At 35.1% G+C, this 21390-nt stretch overlaps 1 protein-coding gene across 8 annotated transcripts in view; it reads right to left on the bottom strand.

Moving 5' to 3' along the window:
- PKHD1 (PKHD1 ciliary IPT domain containing fibrocystin/polyductin) overlaps positions 1 to 21390 on the bottom strand; it is a 657820-nt gene that overhangs the window by 365293 nt on the left and 271137 nt on the right. For all 8 annotated transcript variants that reach the window (XM_074237180.1, XM_074237175.1, XM_074237181.1 and 5 more), the window contains 4 exons: positions 17045 to 17249; positions 11108 to 11265; positions 2513 to 2704; positions 837 to 962 (listed from right to left, as the gene is read on the bottom strand). In XM_074237180.1, coding sequence (XP_074093281.1) covers positions 837 to 962; positions 2513 to 2704; positions 11108 to 11265; positions 17045 to 17249 — 681 coding nt within the window. The remainder of the gene's footprint in view (positions 1 to 836; positions 963 to 2512; positions 2705 to 11107; positions 11266 to 17044; positions 17250 to 21390) is intronic.

Raw genomic sequence — 21390 nt, forward strand, 5'->3', positions numbered from 1 at the left:
CTGGAGGTCAAAAGGGTCTAGCAGATTATCTGGTGTTGAGATGGGATCCTAGTGCTAATATATCTCATGTGCTAAGACTGGTGAGGTATTTCTGCATTTCCCCAAGCTACACTGAAGCAGTGGAGTCTACCCATTCCCTTGATGATCCTGAGGAACATGAGGAACCTGGCACTGGTATTTGATTGCTCCTCTTCATTGGAACAAAGGATTTTCTACTAGATTGCTGAGGAAAGGCTTGCTGCTGGCTTGTTGGATCATTTCCTATCCTGAACTGCATTTCCCTTTTACCTAAACAAGATAGACCTTTTTTTTGATGATTTTCTTTTTGCTGGTTCTGTTATTCCATAATTTGTTTGGGATTCCATTTTATGGTTGTTTGGAAGTATGGAGGAGAATATGGGAGAATTATGATGATTTACTGCTTACTCCACCATCTTGGTTCCCAGAACCTTGGGATGCCATCATTATTTGCATTTTACAGATTAGGTAAATGAGGCTTAGAGGTTAAGAGACTTGTTTAGAATCACATAAGGAATGAGTGTCTGGGGTAGAATATAGGTATAAATATAAATTTGAATATAAAACTGATTTCCTCAAATTGGTACTTCTTCCCTTAAACTCAAAATTCATGTGTGCGGTCATTTGTTGACACAGAATTTTGAATAAAGAGGGAAGCAGAGATGAATTGATCTCTATAAATTCCATGCAGATTCTAGGCATCAGAGGTTAGCAAATGAGCAAATGGAAAATTTGAACTTTGAAATGATAGATACCAGTAGGAGGAAAAAAAAATTCTACTCAAGAAGGCTGATGATGACCAACCCTCTTTCACTCACCCACTAGTAACCCATGGCCTAAAATATTGTAGAACACGTTATTCTCCACTATGAAATTTGAAGTCCTGGATAGACTGAGGCCCCTGCTGAAGGAATCCCTTACTGAACAACCTCGTATGTATGAATCTGGAACAAGAATAGAAAGAATGTGTTTAGAATAGAAGTATTTTTTATAGTCTACTACCTCTAATAAAGACACATAAAAGAAGTCATGCTGTATAAAAAAATCATGCACTCACTAACATAGATAAGTTAGAGGGGAGCGATAACACCAAAAGAAATCAACTTGGCTAAGGAACATGAATTCCCAGGGAAGTGGGAATCAAAAATGTTAACAGGAAAAAAGCACAACTTAATCTCAAAACAAAACCTAAACTATGAAAATCATGCCAGAAGATCGGAAAGCATTTTAGGTGATATATAAATTCATGGCCATGAGCAGCTAAGTGGCACAATGGATAGAATACCCATCCTGAAGTCAAAAGTACCTGAATTCAAATCTAGCATCAGACACTTAATAATTGCTCAGCTGTGTGACCTTGGGAAAGTTACTTAACCCCATTGCCATAAATAAATAAATAGCCATTAAATCTGGGGTCTTACAGTTTTCAATCTGGCTAAAATATGGCAAGACTTTCTTGGACTTCATGAGGGCTATGACTTAACAACTGACATAGTTATTGGGATCTCTTTTTTTTAATAGAATTATACAAATGAGGAAAGGGGTTGAAAAAGATTGTTTAACAGACCATCAAAGATTTTTCTCTGAAGTATTATAGGAATGACAAACTCTTATATTGCAAGCTTATAGGGACCTCAGATATCATGTAGCCCTATGTACTCATTTTATGTTTGAGGAAACTGAGGTCTAGGAAGGGATAAGCAGATCCTCATTCCTAACAAAAAATTGAATGCAACAACTTTCTATTTTAATTTGAAAACTATTTTAGTCTAGAAGAATACTCACTGGAATAGGGACAAAGTTCAACAGACTGTGAAAAGTAGTAAGTCAACGTCTTAGGATCACAGATTTGGGGCTGGAACAGCCCTTAAAAGCTGTATATAATTTAAATTCCTCATTTTATAAATGAGAAAACTGAGGTCAAAGAGATAGATTAAATGATTTGTCTAAGGTCAGGTAAGCAGCAGAATGAGAATTCAAACTCCAGGCCAGGGAATTCAAGCTCAACAGCAGCCTCATCCTCTCAGCTAGTTGTACCTCCTATAAAGAGGTATGTTCACTATGACTACAGTAACTCTTCATGAAAGGTGCCTACAAGTCATCACGAAATTCTAAAATCTATAGCATTTAGGCTAAGAATAGGCAGGCCTTTCAATATTCCTCCCAAGGAACATATATTTACATTTTAAAGAAACTTAGATACAGTGAATAAACCCTAGCATGAAGACTAGGAGGAATTCTAGCACCATGTTTGGTCAATCAGGACAAAAATCAAAAGCAGGAGGTGCTGATATCAAAGTTTACAAGAATCCCTCTATTTTTTTTACCTTGATCACCTGTCTTTCATACATATAATATAAGTCTAAAGAATCAGAGCAAAAGTTCGTTCTTTTTTATTCTCCCATAGAATAGAAGGGAAGAAGAGTGAAATAGAAGAGTGGAAGTGAGAAAGTCAAAGGAAGTGCATGGAATATCAGAGCTCTAATCCTCTTACCTTTCATAGGTCCAATCACATTTAGTGCACTCAGCTGTTTTTGAAAAACTTGTCCCATGTATTGAAATTGGACTCCTTGAAGTTGGACCTTGCTGGGCTCTCCTGGTAATGACTGCACAATAACCACAGGCCCCAGATCCACTGATCCTAGATTCTTTTTACTCCTTGAATACAAGTAGAACTGGAAAATATCTGAAACAGTAAAGTGTCACAAAATAATCACTATTCCTTGTATTATTTTACTGCTATAAAAAGAGACCTCTCTTGACAATAGCAAGTCTGATGCTGGTATCTCTCATTTGGTGCTGACAATTAGAATTTTATAAAGCCAAATGTATATTTTAAAATAAATTTTAGAAGTTTATATTTAAAATAAATATGCTAAGTGACTTCTTTATCATCAATATTGGAATTCTTGAAAGGGACAGCATAATCTATGGAAAGAATGATGTTGCTTTTCAATCATTTAAGTCATGTTCTACTTTTTAAAACCCCATTTTGGGGTTTTCTTGGCAAAGATGCTGGAGTAGTTTGCCATTTACTTCTCCAGTTTATTGTACAGATGAGTAAACCTAGGCAAACAGGGTTAAGTGACTTGTCCAGGATCACACACAGTTAGTAAGTGCCTGAATCTAGATTTGAACTCAGGAAGATGAATCTACTTGATTCTAAGCATGGCATTCTATACACAGCACCACCTGGCTGCCCCAGAAAGAATGACAGACTTGTAAAAAGAAATAGCTAGGTTCAAATCCCACTTGTCTGTGACTAGCTAAGTCATTTACTCTCTCTAAACTTCTGTTTCATCACTTATAAAATGGTAAATTCACCCATACGACCTATCTGTTAAAGATCATAGGTCCAATGTTCTCATTGTCTAGATGAGGAAATCAAGGTGAAGAAAAGTTAACATTGGTAGCATGGAGCAGAACCAGAATTCATTCACATCCAGAGGAAAAACTATAAAGTCTGAATGCAAGATGAAAGTATATTATTTCCACTTTTTAAAACTTGTTTTATGTTTTTTTTTCTTTTTCCCCTTTGGTTCTGATTGTCCTTTCACAACATAACTAATATGGAAATGTGTTAAACATGATTATACACATATTATATATATATATATATATATATATATATATATATATATATATCACATTTCTCATTGTCTTGGGGAGGGAGGAGGGAAGGGAGGGAAACAGAAAAATATGGAACTCAATAGCTTACAAAAAGATGAAGGTTGACAACTATCTTTGCCTATAATTGAAAAATAAAATAGCATTCAAACAAAACAAAGAGATTCGATGACCTTAAGTCAAGCACTCTTTCAACTACACAATATAATACTCAAGTGATATTCTGTATGTAAAGCACTTTGTAAAACATACAATACCATGAAATGTAAGTTAAAATTAAGGTGCTGCACACATAATATTGTCATCACTAGCAGTAAAGTTAATACCAAGTATAATAATAATCTTTGATTCCTATATTTCTCTCTTTTAAAGACTCTTAAGATTGGTGTTGAGGCAATCAGGTGATTCAATGTTGGGACTGGAGTCAGAAAGACCTGAGTTCAAATTTTATCTCAGATTTTGACTATGTGATCCTGGAGAAGGAAATGGCTATCTGTTACAGTGTCTTTGCCAAGAAATCCCCAAATGGGGTCCTGAAAAGTTAACCATGATTGAAGGATTAGTGCTCCAGAACTAGATGGGTGCTAAATGAAATTTAGTCCAATATCTTCATTTTACAGATAAGGAAACTTAGACCTAGTGAGGTTAAGCAACTTTCATAGGGACACAGAGGTAGTAAACGTCAGAGGTCAGATTTGTATCCAAGTCCTGACTTCAAAGTTTCTTTGCAGTATACATCACTTAAAGAACCTATCTATCCAAGATGAAACAGCAGCTAACATTAACCTATTTCTCCATCCTTTTTTTATGGATGAAGAATTTCAGCAGCAAATAAATTATATTAATCATAAAGCTAGGATGAGGGCCAGTTTCCCTTTTATCCCATTCAGTATTCTTTTCCACTATTCTACCTTCCCTATCTCTGAATGGCTAGAGGGTTCTTAACTTTAGAGAGCCCAGACAGGTTCAAACCTTGGAGGTTTGAACATCTGGAAAGAGGCTTCTATATGCTCATTTCAGTGTAGCATGCAACCCTCTGAATAGCATCCTCCATAAACTTTCCTTTAAATGAGGAAGGCATAAAATTGTGTCCAATTCCTTTTCATTCTGACTTAAAGGAAAACCTAGTCACCCTTCATAGTGTGTGGCAAGATCCATAATCATGAGAATATTCCTGGATAGAATCAGAAGATCTATAGTTGAATCTCATCACTGAAAATTATTTATATGTAACTAAGAAAAAGTCACAACCTATGTGAAACTCAGTTCCCTCATCTATAAAAAGAAGATAATGATAATTATCTAACTATTTCATGGGATTGTGGTTAGAATCAAGAGATAATACATGTAATATATTTTGTGAAATCTAAAATATAAAACCAAATGTAAATTTTTATAATTGTTATTTGTTTCCTTAACTTATTCCAGTTTTTTTCCCTAGAAGATCATTTAATACAGAGGGATAAATGAATGATATTTAAAGGACAAGGCCAGATTTCCCCAGAAAATAGGCCTTGGAACTCTGAACCTTAACCAGAATAGTAAACAAGACATCTGAGCTTAATTCTTAAATCAATTGCTAATTCATTATGGCTAAGAGTACAATCGCAATATTCTCACTTGTGAAAAGAAAGCAAAAAAAAAAAAAGAGAGCGAGAGAGAGATTCCCTTCCAATCTGTATTTCAGAATATAAGTGAGAAAGATGAGAACAATTCTCAGTTCCTGTATTGGCTAGGTTATCACTATGCCCTCCTCAGAATGAAGGTTTCTCAGGTCATCATCTAGCCACAAACACAATCTTTTCTGGAATATAGGGCAAGAAGATCCAAAGATGTAATAAATTGAGTCATAGAAACATTGAGCATTTGAGTTGAAACGATTTTCAAAATCATATGTTCAAACCTCCTCATTACTCAGGTGTGAAAACTGAGACCAAAGCATTTTAGTCACTTACCTCGAATCACATAAAGCAGTAAACAGAAAAGCCAGAATGTGAGGTTTATATGTGGTCATTTCAGTCTAGCATTCATCCTCTGAGTAGCATCCTCCATAAACTTTTCTTTGAATAAGGAAGGAACTAATAGTCTTTGAGACCAACTAGTCTTGTTCCCTCATTTTATAGATGTCCCTCATAGGGCTTATGTCACTTGCCCAAGTCAGCACAGGTAGTCATCAGTAGAAGTAGATTATGAATACAGGTCCTCTGAATCCTGAGTCAGTAGATCATAGTTTTAGGGTTGAAAGAGATCTTGCTCTACTCCCCATTCCATTTTACATATGAAAATTAGGTCCAAAGAGCAATCTTTCAATTTGTTCAAGATTTTACTTGTAAAACTTACATCCATGTAAGTCAGGAAAGGGGGTGCAGATAGATGATTTGAACCTCAGTCATCTGAATCCAAATTCAAATGCTCTTTCTGCAACATTAACATACCTTTTTAGCAACAGTAACTGTTCTTGAAACCAGAGTAAGGATTCAAGTTCACAGTTCATCTTGATGAATGAGCCTCTCATTTACCCTTCTGAATCTTTCTTATTCTCCGATTGTGAACCTTTGGACCCTAAGTCTCACCTTCAATAGCAGATTCTCCTCAGTTATTCCAACTCAGAAGACTGCTCCTGCATACACTATGAAGTATGGCTAAGTTCCCCTCTAATCAGAACCAGAAGGAATTGGATGCAGTGTTACTTCCTCATTTTAAAACTTTTTTATTTTTTACCACATAGTTTGACCATAGCTTTTATCACACTTTGTAAGAGAGAAGACACATATATGTTAATTAGTTGGGATTGCTGGAATAAAGATGTCAAATAAATACCTTAATGAAGAAAATAATTCAATAATAGGCAATATATCATAGCTCAAAATGTTTATGACCATTATTTCAAACTTCAGTTCCTACTGCATTCTAATTTTTCACTTAACCTGAATACTCATCTATAGAATGGGGAAACTACCCCAAAATAGTTTCTTTTCTGAAACATTTAAAAAGGCCTGTGATATTTCTTCACCTAGAGAGGGAACACTGTAGAGAGGCAGGCCTTTATTATTTATTTATTTATTTTAGCAACCTTTTTGAATTGAAGCAGATTCTCCATTGCAAAATATGAATTAAAAGCTTTCTCTAGATAGGACACAATGCTGCCCTCACTCTGTTATTTCCAAATATCCACAAGTCAATTTTCTATAACAAAGATGCAAACTGTAACCCACAAATCCAAGCCATAATTCCCTCCCTGTCTCTCCCCTCCCCCAACAAAGCCCTGGAGGAAATGTTGAAGAAAATGATCTTATCATGGCTGACCTCCGTAAGAGTTATTATGTAATCACAACATGCTTTATTTTTCTACTATTATCAATTATGTCTCTATCTGAAAATGGTTTATAATTTAGGAACATTATAGTGGGGGAGGGGGAGATGTCTTGTCAAAAATGGTGCAGCAGAAAGATCACAGTAGTTACTGCAAAGGACTCCAGAGAAATAATAGGACCCTCCATATGAGTTTTTCTAGTTTGTATCACTGACAGATCCTTCACAGATGGATCTTTCGACTAACTGTGGGATTTAGAAACAAAGTGAGTGGAAGAAAATTAAGAGGAGAAGGACAAGAAAGAGGAAGAAAAGAGACAGTATAGCACAACAGAGGAGCCACCCACATTGACTACTCTGTATGTTATAGAAACCCTCGTATTTAGACAAGAATAGCAACCTAAAGGGAAATTTCATGCCTTGAATATAACCAGATTTATTTTATATTTGCCAGTATGCATGCAAATGGTCCTTCTGAAGGAATGCAAGCTACTTGAGGGCAGGTTCTATTTCTCTAATGTTACTGATTTCCCCAAAACTAGCAGTGCCTGTCACAAATGAATGGTTGTTGATTGGTTGATTCCTTGAGAGTACCACTAGCATGTCCCACCAAGGGAGAAAATTGAGTCCATTATTAGAACTTTGAAGATCATTGTCATATTCATTAAATGTGTGACCCATGGTTGCAGGTAGAGAGACATGAAATCAAATTTAAAAAATTTATCATCCATGCTAAAGCACTAGAAGAAAATTATAACTATTACAGAAAAACTCATTCCTGTTAAACTTTCTCAGAAATTGAATTAGAAAAAGGGCTCTGCAATTTGGAATTATGACCAAAAGGTTATAAAGCTATGTATGCCTTTTGACCTATCAATACTATTAGGTCTTTCTCAAAAAGAGATGAAAAACAAAAAGGAAAGGCACCTATATGTAGAGTAGCTCTTTTCTTTTCTTCAAGGAATTGGAAGTTGAAGGGATGGATGTCCATCAAGGAGAATGGATGAACAAATTGTGGTATACAATTATGATTGGATGTTACTATGCTATAAGAAATGATGAATGGGATGCTCTCAGAAAAACTGAAAAGACTTACATGAGCTGATGCAAAGTGAAATGTGCTGTTTATAAAATGAGAGCAATATTGTAAGATGATCAGTTGTGAATGACAGTTTTTCTCAGCAATACAGCGAGCCATGACAACACTGAAGGACTTATGAATAATGCTATACATTCCCAGAGGAAAAAAAATTGATGGTATTATATTATAGATCAAAGCACACTTTTTTTTACTTTATTTTTTTTAAGGTTTCTTTTGTTTGGGTGGGGGCTATTTTTTTACATGACTATTATGCATGATTTATAACTTTTATCAAATTACAATCTCAATATTTGCTTTCTCAAAGATTTGGGGTGTGTTAAGAGTGAAGAAGAGAATTTGGAACTCAAAAATTTTTAAACGAATGTTAATTGCTTTTACATGTAACTGGGGAAAAATAAAATAATGAATAATTGTTTAAAAAAGAAAACAACATTCTGCTACCTTCTTTGTGTCCTTAGGTAAGTCATTTCCCCTCTCTGGATCTCAATAACCTCATCCATTAAAAAGCAAGGAGGGTTGGACAATATGATTACTAAGTTTCCATATAGCTGTACATTTATTATTCCATGACCTTGTAATAATTCAGCTTAATTCAACCTAATCAATATATTTCAAATAACTATGTGTAGCTTACCAAAGTAATGTCATTCATATATATATATATATGCATATTTATATATGTATATCTCAAACAGGATCTTAAACTCAATAATTAATTAGTTCTCAGTCATTTCCAGGTAGTTTTTCCTTCATTTTTGAAGAGGACCAATTATATCACAGGCTGATATCCTGACTTGGACATGAATTGGATCCGTGAGGTCGAGTTATACTCCAGCTTCAGTTACATCAGCCTCACAGTCTTTTCCAGAGTCATCAAACTTCAGCAGCAAGACAAAAATAAGAACAACTGGAGGCAGGATGCAGTGAATGATCTTAGCAACTTCGATGACTGATCAAACTCTAAATGCTCTACAATGCTTGCTTCAGCCACTTTTCTGGCCACTGGAACAAATTGTTCTCATATTATTTATGTTTATTTTTGTTTTTGTTTTTATGTTGTAAGGTTTTTGCAAGGCAGTGGGGTTAAGTGATTTACCCAAGGTCACACAGGCAATTATTAAGTGTCTGAGGTCGGATTTGAACTCAGGTCCTAACCATCCCCATTTATTTTATTTTCAATTCATACAACAAAACAACCATTTCTTTCAATTATGAATTTTTTTATAAAAGAACTTTTATTTCTGAGAATGGATCCATAGGCTGCAACAGAAGGCCAAAGAGATCCATGAAAGTCAAAAATATTAAGAATTTGAGGTTTAGTAAGAGCAACAATGTGGTTCAGGACCAGGGCACCTTGACTTCTACATAAATAATGTTTCCAAAATGAGATATTATCAGTATTAAAAGGAATCTAAAGGATAATCTAGTTCAATCTGTACCAGAAGGGGAAAAAACCTTCCCTACACTTCCCAATGACAGTTAATCAAGCGATGTAGAATTCACTAGTTCCAGAGGCAAGCCTGCCTTTTGATTTGTTCAATTTGGCTTTATTTCCTGATATTTTGAATTTTTTTTTCTTTTGCCTCAGCACTTCTATCTTATGCTTTTGATGTTTATTTTTTTAGTCCAAGTGAAATATTTCACATTTATCCCAATTACATTTTATTTTATTATCTTAGACACAATATTCTAATCTGGTGAGATGTATTTGAATTTTCAGTGTGTTATCCTAACATCCCTTGTTTTATCCACCATCAACACTTTTATCCAAGCTAGTAGTAAGAATAGTAAGCAAACCAGGCCTAAGCACAAATAACTGGGGCACTCCTCTAAAGACCTTCCAAGCTGGCATCATCAATAATTTCTACTCAACAAGTTCTGAATCCACCTAACTCTACTATCTATCTTTAAGGTGGCATCAAGAATTTTTTTCAAATGATTTATCAAAGACTAGGTAAACTATAGCTAGAACATTTCCTTTATCAGTCTAAAACCCTATCAAAAATAGAAATGTAGTTATCTGGTATGAGTTGTTCTTGATGAAACCAAGCTAGCTTTTGTGTATGTGTGTGTGTGTACGTGTGTGTGTGTGGGTGTGGGTGTGGGTGTGGGTGTGGGTGTGTGTGGTCACTGCTTCCTTTTCTAGATGTTCACTAATAATTCCTCTTGTATTACACTCTAAATATTTTCCAAGCATGAAAGTCAAGCTCAAAGATCTATGTTTGTGAGTCTCTGTATTCTTCTGTTTAAAAAAAAAAAGCACCTCACCTACTTAGCATCTCACCTTTTTATGCAGAAAGATTAGTGGAAGAAAAATCACTGACTGTATTTCAACCATTCCATTTGCTAAATTTTCAGAACCCCATCATGTCGTTCATCTGGGTATGGCAAATTGAGCTAACTAGAAATTAGGTATTCCCTTACTATTTCCCTATTCGTGTTGGAATAAGTTATCTCCTGTTCTACAATTCCATTATCACTTTTATCCTACCAATTTTTCACATAAAAAATTCATAAAACATAAAAGATGTGATATTTCTACATATTCAATTTAGGAGAATTTCAGAGTCTCATATTAATAATATTTTAAGAAACTAGGAAGGTTAGAATTTACACAAGGCATCTTCCAATAATACCAAATCAGATATCTGAACAGTGAAAATGAAATAAACTTCAATTTCCAAACTTTAATATTTAAAGATTATGTATGGGGCAGCAAGGTGGCATAGTAGATAGAGCACCAACACTGGAATCAGGAGGATTCAAATCTGACCTCAGACACTTAATAATTGCCTGTGTGGGCAAATCACTTAACTTCATTGCCTTAAAAAAAATAAAAAGTATAAACAAAGTAAAAAACAAACAAACAAAAAACCTGGGCTATGTATTAACTAGAGAAAATAAATTAATGCAGTTTAAAGAATAAATGTACTTCAGTATTATCCTACTTAGAATTCAAACCTGGTGATTCCATGATATCACTACAAACTAACTATGTTGTTACTATTCTTCCACTCCATGCTACATGTTACCAGAAGAATTCCCTACCTTCTGGAATCTTGGCTTTAGTATACAGATCAAGGTGCGCCATCCTCTCACTGGTGAGATTTCCTTGGATGACAATGTTCCTGCTGAGTAATGCCACTGTAGGCCTTATAGCAAGGAGGCTCCCAACTATATTATGTTCTAGAAAGCCATGAGTATATCTGAAACCAAAAGAAACATGTCAGAATATATCAAATGACAGGATTTATTAAGATAGATGTCACATATTTTCTCACCATTAGATCTAAATTATACCACTTTGGGTGGTATATTATGAATATGACCAGTACATTAGAAATTAATACTAAGACAATTAAAATCCACAGCTTGCTATCATGCACAAGGGTAACTCAGTCAAGAAATATGATCATCTATGAGTTCTATCCTAGCACAAAGGATAAAATGGTGGACTTAGAACCTAGAAGTACTGGGTTCAAATCTTATCTCTGATATTTTACTTATTTTTACCTTGGCTTTATCACCTGTAAAAATGAGGGTATTTTTAAAAATACTAGAATACTTACCTTTTACAAGTTTTGTGAACCTCAGATGAGATAATATGCAAGTAAAAAATTTTTACAAACTTTAAGGTATTCTATAAATATTAGATTTAAAAAATAACAACCATGCTTACATTGGACAGAAAATTCTTAGTGAGGAAACTACCTCTGCCAATAAAGAATATTTGTAATCTATGCTGTTAACAGTTAAGAGAATTACCAAATATGTTGAGATCTATTCTCACTCTATTATTCTATTTATGTGGGTTTTATATCCTGCAACTTTGCTAAAGTTGCTTATTGCTTCCGGTAGTTTTCTAGATGCTTTTTTAGTGTTCCCTTGGTATACCATCATGTCATCTGCAAATAGTGAGAGTTGTATTTCTTCCTTCCCAATTCTAATCCATTCAATTTCTTTTTCTTTTCTTATTGCTGAAGCTAATATTTCTTTTTTTTTTTTTTTTAGGTTTTTGCAAGGCAATGGGGTTAAGTGGCTTGCCCAAAGCCACAGAGCTAGGTAATTAAAAAGTGTCTGAGGTCAGGTACTCCTGACTCCAGGGCCAGTGCTCTATCCACTGAAACACCTAGCTGCTCCTGAAGCAAACATTTCTAAAACAATATTGAATAGTAGTAGTGATAACGGAAATCTTTGTTTCACCCCTGATTTTATTGGGAATGTTTCTAGCTTAGCCCCATTGTATATAATACTTGTTGATGGTTTCAGATAGATACTGCTTATTCTAAGGAACAATTCATTTATTCCTATGCTCTCTAGTATTTTCAGATTGGGAGTTGTATTTTGGCAAAGGTTTTTTCAGCATCTATTGAGATAATCATATGATTTCTGTTAGATTTATTACTGATATAGTAGATTATACTGACAGTTATCCTAATACTGAATAAATCCTGCATTCCTGGAATAAATCTTGCTTTGCCATAGTATATTATTATACTGATAACTTGCTATAATTGCTTTGCTAAGATTTTATTTAATATTTTTGTATCCATAGTCATTAGGGAAATTGGTCTATAATTTTCTTTCTCTGTTTTGACTCTTCTTCTTTGGTATCAGCACCATAGGAGGAATTATTCAGAGTTCTGTCTTCACCTATTTTTCCAAAGAGTTAATATAGAACTGGAATCAACTCCTCCTTAAATGTTTCATAGAATTCACTTGTGAATCCATTTGGCCTTGGAGATTTTTCTTAAAGAGTTCATTGATGGTTTGTTGAATTTATTTTTCTGAGATAGGATTATTTAGGTATTTAATTCCCTCTTCATTCAACCTGGGCAACTTATATTTTTGTAAAAATTCATGCATTTTAATTGAATTACCAAATTTATTGGCAAACAGTTGAGCAAAAAGTTCTGAATTATTACTTTAACTTCCTCCACATCGGTGGTGAGTTAACCTTTTGCATTTTTGATACTAGTAATTTGGTTTTCTTCTTTCTTTTTTTAATCAAATTAACCAACCAAAGTTTTATCTATTTTTTTCATAAAACCAGCTCTTGGCTTTATTTATTAGTACAATAATTTTCTTGCTTTTGATTTTATTAATTTCTCCTTTAATTTTGAGAACTTCTAATTTGCTATTTAATTGGGGGTTTTAATTTGTTCTTTCTCTAAGTTTTTTTTAGCTGCATGCTTTGTGCATTGATTTTCACTTTATTTTATTCATGTAAGCATTTGGAGATACACACACACACACATATACATATATGTGTGTGTGTATATATATATATATATATATATGTGTGTGTGTATATATATATATATATATAGATATATATATATATATCCTAATAACTGCTTTTGCTATCTCCCATAAGTTTTGGTACATTGTCTCATTATTACCATGGTTTAGGGTGAAATCATTAATTCTAGCTTTAATTTGTTGTTTGAGTCACTCATTCTTTAAAATTAGGTTATTTAGTTTCCAATTAGTTTTAGGTCTATCTCTTCATGACTCATTATTACATGTGATTTTTATTGCTTTATGGTCTGAAAAGGAAGTATTCACTATTTCTGCCTTTCTGCATTTGATTATGAGGTTTATATGCCTATGTTAAATTTTTGTGTATGTGTCACATATTGCAGGAAAAAGGTATATTCCTTTCTATCCCTGTTCATTGTTCTCCAAAGGTCTATCATGTTTAGATTTTCTAACATTATATTTACTTCCTTAACTTCCTTCTTATTTATTTTACGATTTAATTTATCTAATTCTGAGAGAGGGAAGTTGAGGTCTCCCACAAGTAGTTTTGCTGTTTTTTGTCTTCCTGTAACTCTTTCAACTTCTCCTCTAAGAATCTTCATGCTCTAACACTTGGTGCATACATATTTAGTATTGAAATTGCTTCACTGTCTAAGTACCTTTTAGGAGGATATAGTTTCCTCCCTTATCTCTTTTAATGAGATTTATTTTTTAGCTGTTTTTTCTGACATAAGAATAGCTACCCCTGTATTTTTTACTTCAGCTGAAGCATAATATATTCTGATCCAACTTTTTACCTTTACTTTATATGTATCTCTCTACTTCAAATGAGTTTCTTGCAAGCAGCAGATTGTAGGATTCTGTTTTTTTAATCCATTATGCTATTTGATTAAGTTTTATGGGAGAGTTCATCCCATTCACATTCAAAGTTATAATTACTAATTCTTTATTACCCTCCATGCTATCTTCCCTCTGTATTTTCTCCTTTTTTCACCTTATCCCTGTTTCCCAGTATTTTGGTTCTGAATACCACTTATATCCATCCCCTCTCCAATTTTTCCCCTTTCTCTTTGCCCCTTCTTCCTTCCCTTCCATCAGTTACTCTTTTTGTTCCAACTCCCACCTCCCCCTGTCCTCTTTTAATACTTGAAAGACAAGGTAAGTTCTAAACTTAACTGACTGTGTGTGTGTGTGTGTGTGTGTGTGTGTGTGTATCCTTCTTTGAGACAAATCTGATGAAAGTAAGATTTAGGCAGTTCTCACCTCTTCCCTTCTTCCCCTCTATTGTAATAGGTACTTTGTACTTCTTCATGTGATGTAATTTACCCCATTCCATGTCCTCCGACCTCCTGTCATTTTATTGCTTCCCCCCCTTTTTAAGGAGATATTATTTTTAAATCATTCTATCAGAGTCACAGACAAGTCATGGGTGTCCATTACTTCTAGCTAAGTATATTCTCTCTAATAGAATTACAATTCACAAGAGTTATAAGAATTTTTCTCCCAGATGGGGATATAGCCAGTTTCCTCTTATTGGATAATGTTTATTTTTTTCTTTTCCCTTTTTTCCCTTTTTATGTATCTCTCTTGAGTCTCTGGTTTGAAGTCCAAATTTTTTTTAACTCTGGTCTTTTCATCAGAAAAAGTTGGAAATCCCCTATTCTGTTAAGTGTCCATCTTTTCCCCTGGAAGAGAAGGCTCAATTTTGCTGGATAGTGAATTCTTGGCTGCATTCCAAGCTCTCTTGCTCTTCAGAGGCCCTTTGATCCCATAACTTTGATGTACTGATGTCTTGGGTAATCTTTATTGTGGCTCCTTGGTATTCAAATTTTTTTTTTCTGACTGTTTGCTGGATTTTCTTTTTATTTCATAGTTCTAGAGTTTAGCAAAAATATTCCTTGGTGTTTTCATTTGGGATCCCTTTCAGGATGGGAGCTATATATATATCCTTTCAATGACTATATTGCCCTCTGGTTCCATGATATCAGGACAATTCTCCTTCACCATATCCTGAAGTATGGAATCCAGGTTATTTTCTCCTTGATGTTTTCAAGAAGCCCAATGATTCTTAAATTGTCTCTCCTGGATCTATCTATTCTCCAAATCAGTTGTTTTGCTAATGAGGTATTTTATATTTTCTTTTATTTTTTCATTTTTTTTTTGGTTTTGTTTAACAGATTCTCATTGTCTCATGAAGTCATTTGTTTCCACATATTCCAATCATTGTTTTAGAGAAGAATTTTCTTTGTTTACCTTTTGCAACTCCTTTTCCAATTGGTCAATTCAATTCTTGAAGGAGTTTTCCATTTTCCTAAATTTATTTGTATTTTCATTTTCTTGTTGCAAGATAAGAATTTTCTCTGACAAAGTGTTAGTTTTCTCTTGTGTTTCTTTTCCCAATTTTTCCAATTTTGGGGGGGCAGTTTACAAGGAAAGAGGTTAAGTGACTTTCCCAAGGTCACACAGCTAGGTAGTTATTAATTGTCTGATGTCAGATTAGAATTCAGGTCTTCTTGACTCCAGGGCCAGTATTCTATCCACTATACCACCTAGCTAGCCCCTCCATTTGATTTTTAAATTCCTTCCTGATCTCTTCTAAGAATTCTTTCTGTGCTGGAAATTATTTCATATTCTCCTTTGAAATAACATAACTGTCAAAGGATTTCCCCCACCACCATCTGCTGGGTTTCTTCACTTTCCTGTGTTGGGGAGGGACTGGTTTACAGACTTTTGGTGTTGAAATCTCTTGAAGTTTTGGGCTTAGAAACTCCAAGTGGGCCAACCAGTAGAGGACTCTAGATGTTCTCCATAGAGTGTCTCTGATCTTGTTTAATGGCCTACTCCCTAGTCCTGGGGGGGGGGGGAGCAGCAGGATCTGGATTATCCTAATCCTCCTCAATCAACACTAGGGAGAGCTGCTGCCCACACCTGAGCCTGGGGACATGGGAGGGCTGTTACTGGGTTTGTTCTGGGAAGAGTTGTTTTCTACCCCCACCCAAGAATGTGGTGGGGAGGGGACTCAATGGAAACACTGGGACTTTATTAAAAACATGGGGGCTTGTGGCCCTGATCTTCTAGAGCAGCTGAGCTGAGAAGATCGATGTATAGCCACCACGAGCTCTCCTATGCCACACAGTAAATGTTTCCATGCTGAAACTCTCTTTGTTGCAGCAACTGTTCTCAGGTTAGTCCCTAGGTCTCACAATGCCACCACTGCACTAACTCTCTACTCGCTGATCCCAGTTCACTCACACTCCCCTGAGACAGATCTTGTTGGCAGATGTTCTTCTAGCTTCTTCTCTGTGCTGTGTAGAACCAAATTCTGTTAAGAAGCTTGGTTCATGTTAGTTCTGAGGGAAAGTCAGAAGACCTTAGCACAGTGCCTGGCTTCTCTCCACTATCTTAACAAGAAGTTGAAACAGGTTTACTGAGTCTGAGGCTAGTTTTCTATCCACTATATTATACATTATCATTTTTTTAAACTATTATCACCATTATTCCATTATTGCCCTCATCACTGTCATTATTACCATCATCATCACTATAATTACTACTGCTATCTTGGGAGTTTCATGGTTAAAGCACTTTTATAAAGGCAGGATTTAACTAAAGTAGAATTAAGTTAATGAAATACAAGACTCCAAAATAGCTGTGGCTTTTTCATCTTTCATCTACATCAGACCAACTTATATTCCAAGTCTTAAATCAATCCCAACTTATTACCTCAAAGGTGTCCTAAGATAGAGGTCTGCACCATGCACCCTGTCTATGATGACAACTTCTTGTCCTTGGGAACCTTCCAGGGTGACTCCACCAATTATGACTTCTTCCCCAGGATACCAGTCTACAGGGTCCTCTAAGGCTAATATGTTATCATTGGCTTGAGCTGCAGTCCGTAGTTGTGTGAAGATTATCTTTGGTATTAGACCTAAACAAGTAACAGAATCAATAATAATCTTTCCAAAAACTGAATAATAGAAAGTATATTCTTTAAATGAGATTTAAAATAGTTTAACCATGCTAGTATTTCCTCATAAATGCCTTTGTCTTTTGATCTTTAAGTCTTATTAGTTAGGTAAACTGGAAAAAAATGATATAGTGGCTATTTAGTTTCCTCACCAAAAAATGAGTAAAAGTTAAGCCAAATGCAGTCATTTTCAATTTTAAACATAAATAGAGGTAGAGGGGAAAATGGGAAAAAATGGAAAGGTATGGGTAATAGGAAGTAATAGAGTAAGTTATGGCTTTGGCTGACTTTAGTGGCAATTAGGTGGTACAGGAAAATCCATCTTCCTCAGTTCAAATCTGACCTTAGATTACTAGCTATATTATTGCTGCTGAGAAATTGAAGGTTACTGAATAATGAAGGAATTTGCATGCTCTCTGAGATTTTTAAACTGCTCAAGATTTTATTACAAATTATTATAAAGTAAGCAGGTTAAAACTTTTCTTCCTGGAGAGCCAACAAGCACTTCAGGGCAGGGTGAATAACCTAGGTGAGGTTGTTTGGTAGACAGACAGACAGAGAGAGAGAGAGAGAGAGAGAGAGAGAGAGACTGGTGAGATAGAGGCAGAGAGAGGGAGATAAAGAGAGGCAGGGATAAAGACAATCAGGGAGAGCTGGCTGGGTCAGAGAGAGTGGACAGGCCCCAAGCAGAGTTTCAGTCCTCGTTTTTATAGCCTTGTCCCTTATTTGGGCATTGAGGGCAAAAGGGGAACTCCCTCCCTCCCCCCACATGACTGAAACCAAGTAGAAGATTGAAGGCTAGGGGCTGGGAATAAGGAGACAGGATATAAATTTTACATTAAACAATGAAACAATAGGAGTCAATTTACATCTCAAGAATAATGAGCTTTTTACACCAAGATTCCCAGATTCAACAGCATTAAACTTTCTATATTCATAATTCTCTGAATCGATATCCTCCTAGAAAAGTCAAATATTTCTGTTTCCCTCAGTTTCCTCATCTATAAAGTGAGCTGGGCAGCTAGGTGGCATAGCAGATAGAAAGTTGGGCTTTCTCTTCTATAAAATTCAATGGAGAAGAAATGGTAAACCACTCAGACACAAAGAATCTGAAATGACCAAACAACAGTGGTAAGGAAGAGAAATGAAATGTGTGAGAACATTAATAAAACTAATATAGTTCACATTTTTCTAGTACTTTAAGGTTTGTAAGGCACTTTTCCTTTGAAATTTGCATTAGCTCATTCAAAAGAAAAGTAGATTTGACATCAGAGGAGCATAGATATAGAACCAGAAGAACCTTCAGAGACCATCTAGTTTATCTTCCTCATTTGGTACTTGGGGAAATTGAGGGCTATGGAGATGAAGTGAGTTGTCCAAAATCAAACCAGCAGTAAGCATCAGAGGTGGGATTTGAATTCATGACCTCTGATTCTGTAGTCAGTTAGTGCTCTTTTGACAGTTATACTTCCTTTGATCTCAAATACTCATTCTGTAATTTACAACCTTTGTGTTTTGACAGATTTCTTGGTACTCTGAGCTTTCATTTTTCTCATATAAAAATGATAAGATTACACTAGAAAGACTCTAATATCTCTCAAAACAATATATATATATATATATATATACACATACATACATATGCATATACTATGTTCCATAAAGATTAGACAAAATATCTCTAAAGTTTGTGCCAATCCCAAAATTTCATATCAATTCTCCCTACTCCCAAGATTTTGGTGCAAGTAAATTCATATTAAAATATATCGAGATTGTATCCTTCTGCCTGCTTTTTGATATACTCCACATCTGTTACTATTCAAGTAATTCAATTATAATAGTCCAAATTGCTGCTATTGCTCCTTTTCAGTGAATACTATCTTTTCACTGAATCAAATACATATCAGGATCAATCCTTACCTTGAATTGTTTCACCTATCAGGAGCTTCACTAAATAAATGGCACCTGAATTGAGTCTTGAAGGAAATCAAAGAGTTCTGAGAGCTAGAGATAAAGAAAGAATGCCTCCCAAACATGGGGGAAGGCTTGTGCAAATGTAAAGGGAAAGGATATAGGACTTTGAGTTCACCTTACTCTTATTTTACAGACTTTCCTTTATTCTCTCTCTTCCTGACCTCTCTCTCTGAATTTTTACAATATTTATATTATTTCATACAAATTAGTTATGGAGCATTTTATTCTATTGATGAATGTCTTATCTGTCAACCACCCTATAAATTTATCACTTACAGATACTTGCATACATACTTTCAGAACCCTAATACTATCACTATTTAGAATCTTCTAAAAAGTAATCTGAAACTGATGCAGAGAATTATGAGAGAATTATAAATGTAGAAAAATTATAATCAGAAACAAATTCTGTAATCTTTTAATACAGTTAAACTCTGGGAATCTTGTTAAGGGTTGGAAGGATCTTTCCTCTTGAGATGTAAATTGACTCCTATTGTTTCATTGTTTAATGAGAAATTTATATCCTGTCTCTTCATTTCCAAACCCCAGCCTTCAACTTTCTATACCTAGCTTCAGGCACATAATGGGGGAGGGATTTTCCCTTTTGCTCTCAGTGCCCAGATACAGGACAAGGCTATAAAAAACTAAGTTGGACCTCCTCTCAGAGCCAGTTTTTCTCTCTGATGGTCTTTATCCCTACCTCTCTTTATTTCCTTCTCTCAGTCTCTGTCTCTGTCTCTGTCTACCAAGCAACCTCTCCTTTTGTTATTCAACCTGTCCTCAAGTGCTTGTTGACCCTTAGGGATGAAATGTTTTATAACCAGTCTACTTTGCTATATTTTATAATAAAATCCTAAGCAGGTTTAGAATCTCAGAGAGCACACAAATTCACTTGTCTTTCAGTAACTCTCATTTCTCAGCTACCCCAAAATTCAATCTTTAATTGGTGACCCCCAAAAATTCTAATGGCAACAAAACCATGTCCTGAAACCCTGAGGAAGTTAGTGGACTTACCTTCGGAATTCCTAAAGGGGTTGATCAGTTTTTATTGAAGATAGTATTACAAACACATCCAACTTACCATATTTCGCCAGTCTTAGACTATAATATTTCATTTCACATTCTCCCAAACTTCTTTCCTCAGCATTGCTTTCTTCCTCCATCCTCTAGCTTTGGACACAGTAAATAAATACAACTACCCTTATTTCTGGTGAAAGTATGTCAATTTTCTGAACTATATAGCAATTCACCTTCCCCATAACTGCACAGACCAAGATCTGGTTCCCTGGGAATCATTCCTTATATGTTATATCTTCAATATTAGAAGATAAAGCTTCTTGGCATCAATAATGGATAATGCTATTGCTGATATTGTTTGTATTGTTTTCCTTCATCCTTGAAGAGGACCATGACATCAAGGAGTTGAATTGCAAGTTAACTGTATTTAAATGAGGGAGGGCTGTTTAAAGTTATCAGCCTTCCTCTCTTTTCTGGAGTCATCTGGGTCCTGTGACAAGATATGGATTGGGACTACTGGAAATATCCCTCTTCTCCATACAGTGAAAGACCATGGTTTATTTTCAACTAAGATCTTTCTCAGATTTCATTTCACTGAGGAAATGCCCATTCAGTGCTTAAGTCTAAATGAAAAATTAAGCAAAGAATGACTTCTTTTATCTATTTAAAAAAAAAGATCTATCTGAGAAGGGTTTCTGAAGGAAACTGAAACAACTGTTTTATTCACTCTGAGCCATCATGGCCCAGTGCTAATCTTGGGCTGGGATTTATTGTTGGTAGTTCAATGAGTGCCAGAGGGATTTAGGTTTAAGGTTTTGTCCTTAAGAAAAGACGCATGGTTCTTGGTAAACCCCAAGCTATCTTGTGATGTTTCAGTTGTCAAAATTTATATTTTTGGGGGCAGAACAATTCAGTTAAGGGTATGATATTCTATGTGGACAGAGGGAGAAAAAGAAGGGGAGGGGAGAAGAGAGGAAACAAAGAATAAAAGGAGTTGTGTTGCCCACCTGACAGGGCAGCTGGAAAATTGTTTCACTCCATCTTTTGGGGGTTCCCTCTTTAGAATTTGTTTAGAGTCATTATTTAAAAGGAGTAGGTAAGGGGGAGAGTT

Source organism: Macrotis lagotis, chromosome 5 (assembly GCF_037893015.1).
Source record: "Macrotis lagotis isolate mMagLag1 chromosome 5, bilby.v1.9.chrom.fasta, whole genome shotgun sequence".
Lineage (NCBI taxonomy): Eukaryota > Metazoa > Chordata > Mammalia > Peramelemorphia > Peramelidae > Macrotis > Macrotis lagotis.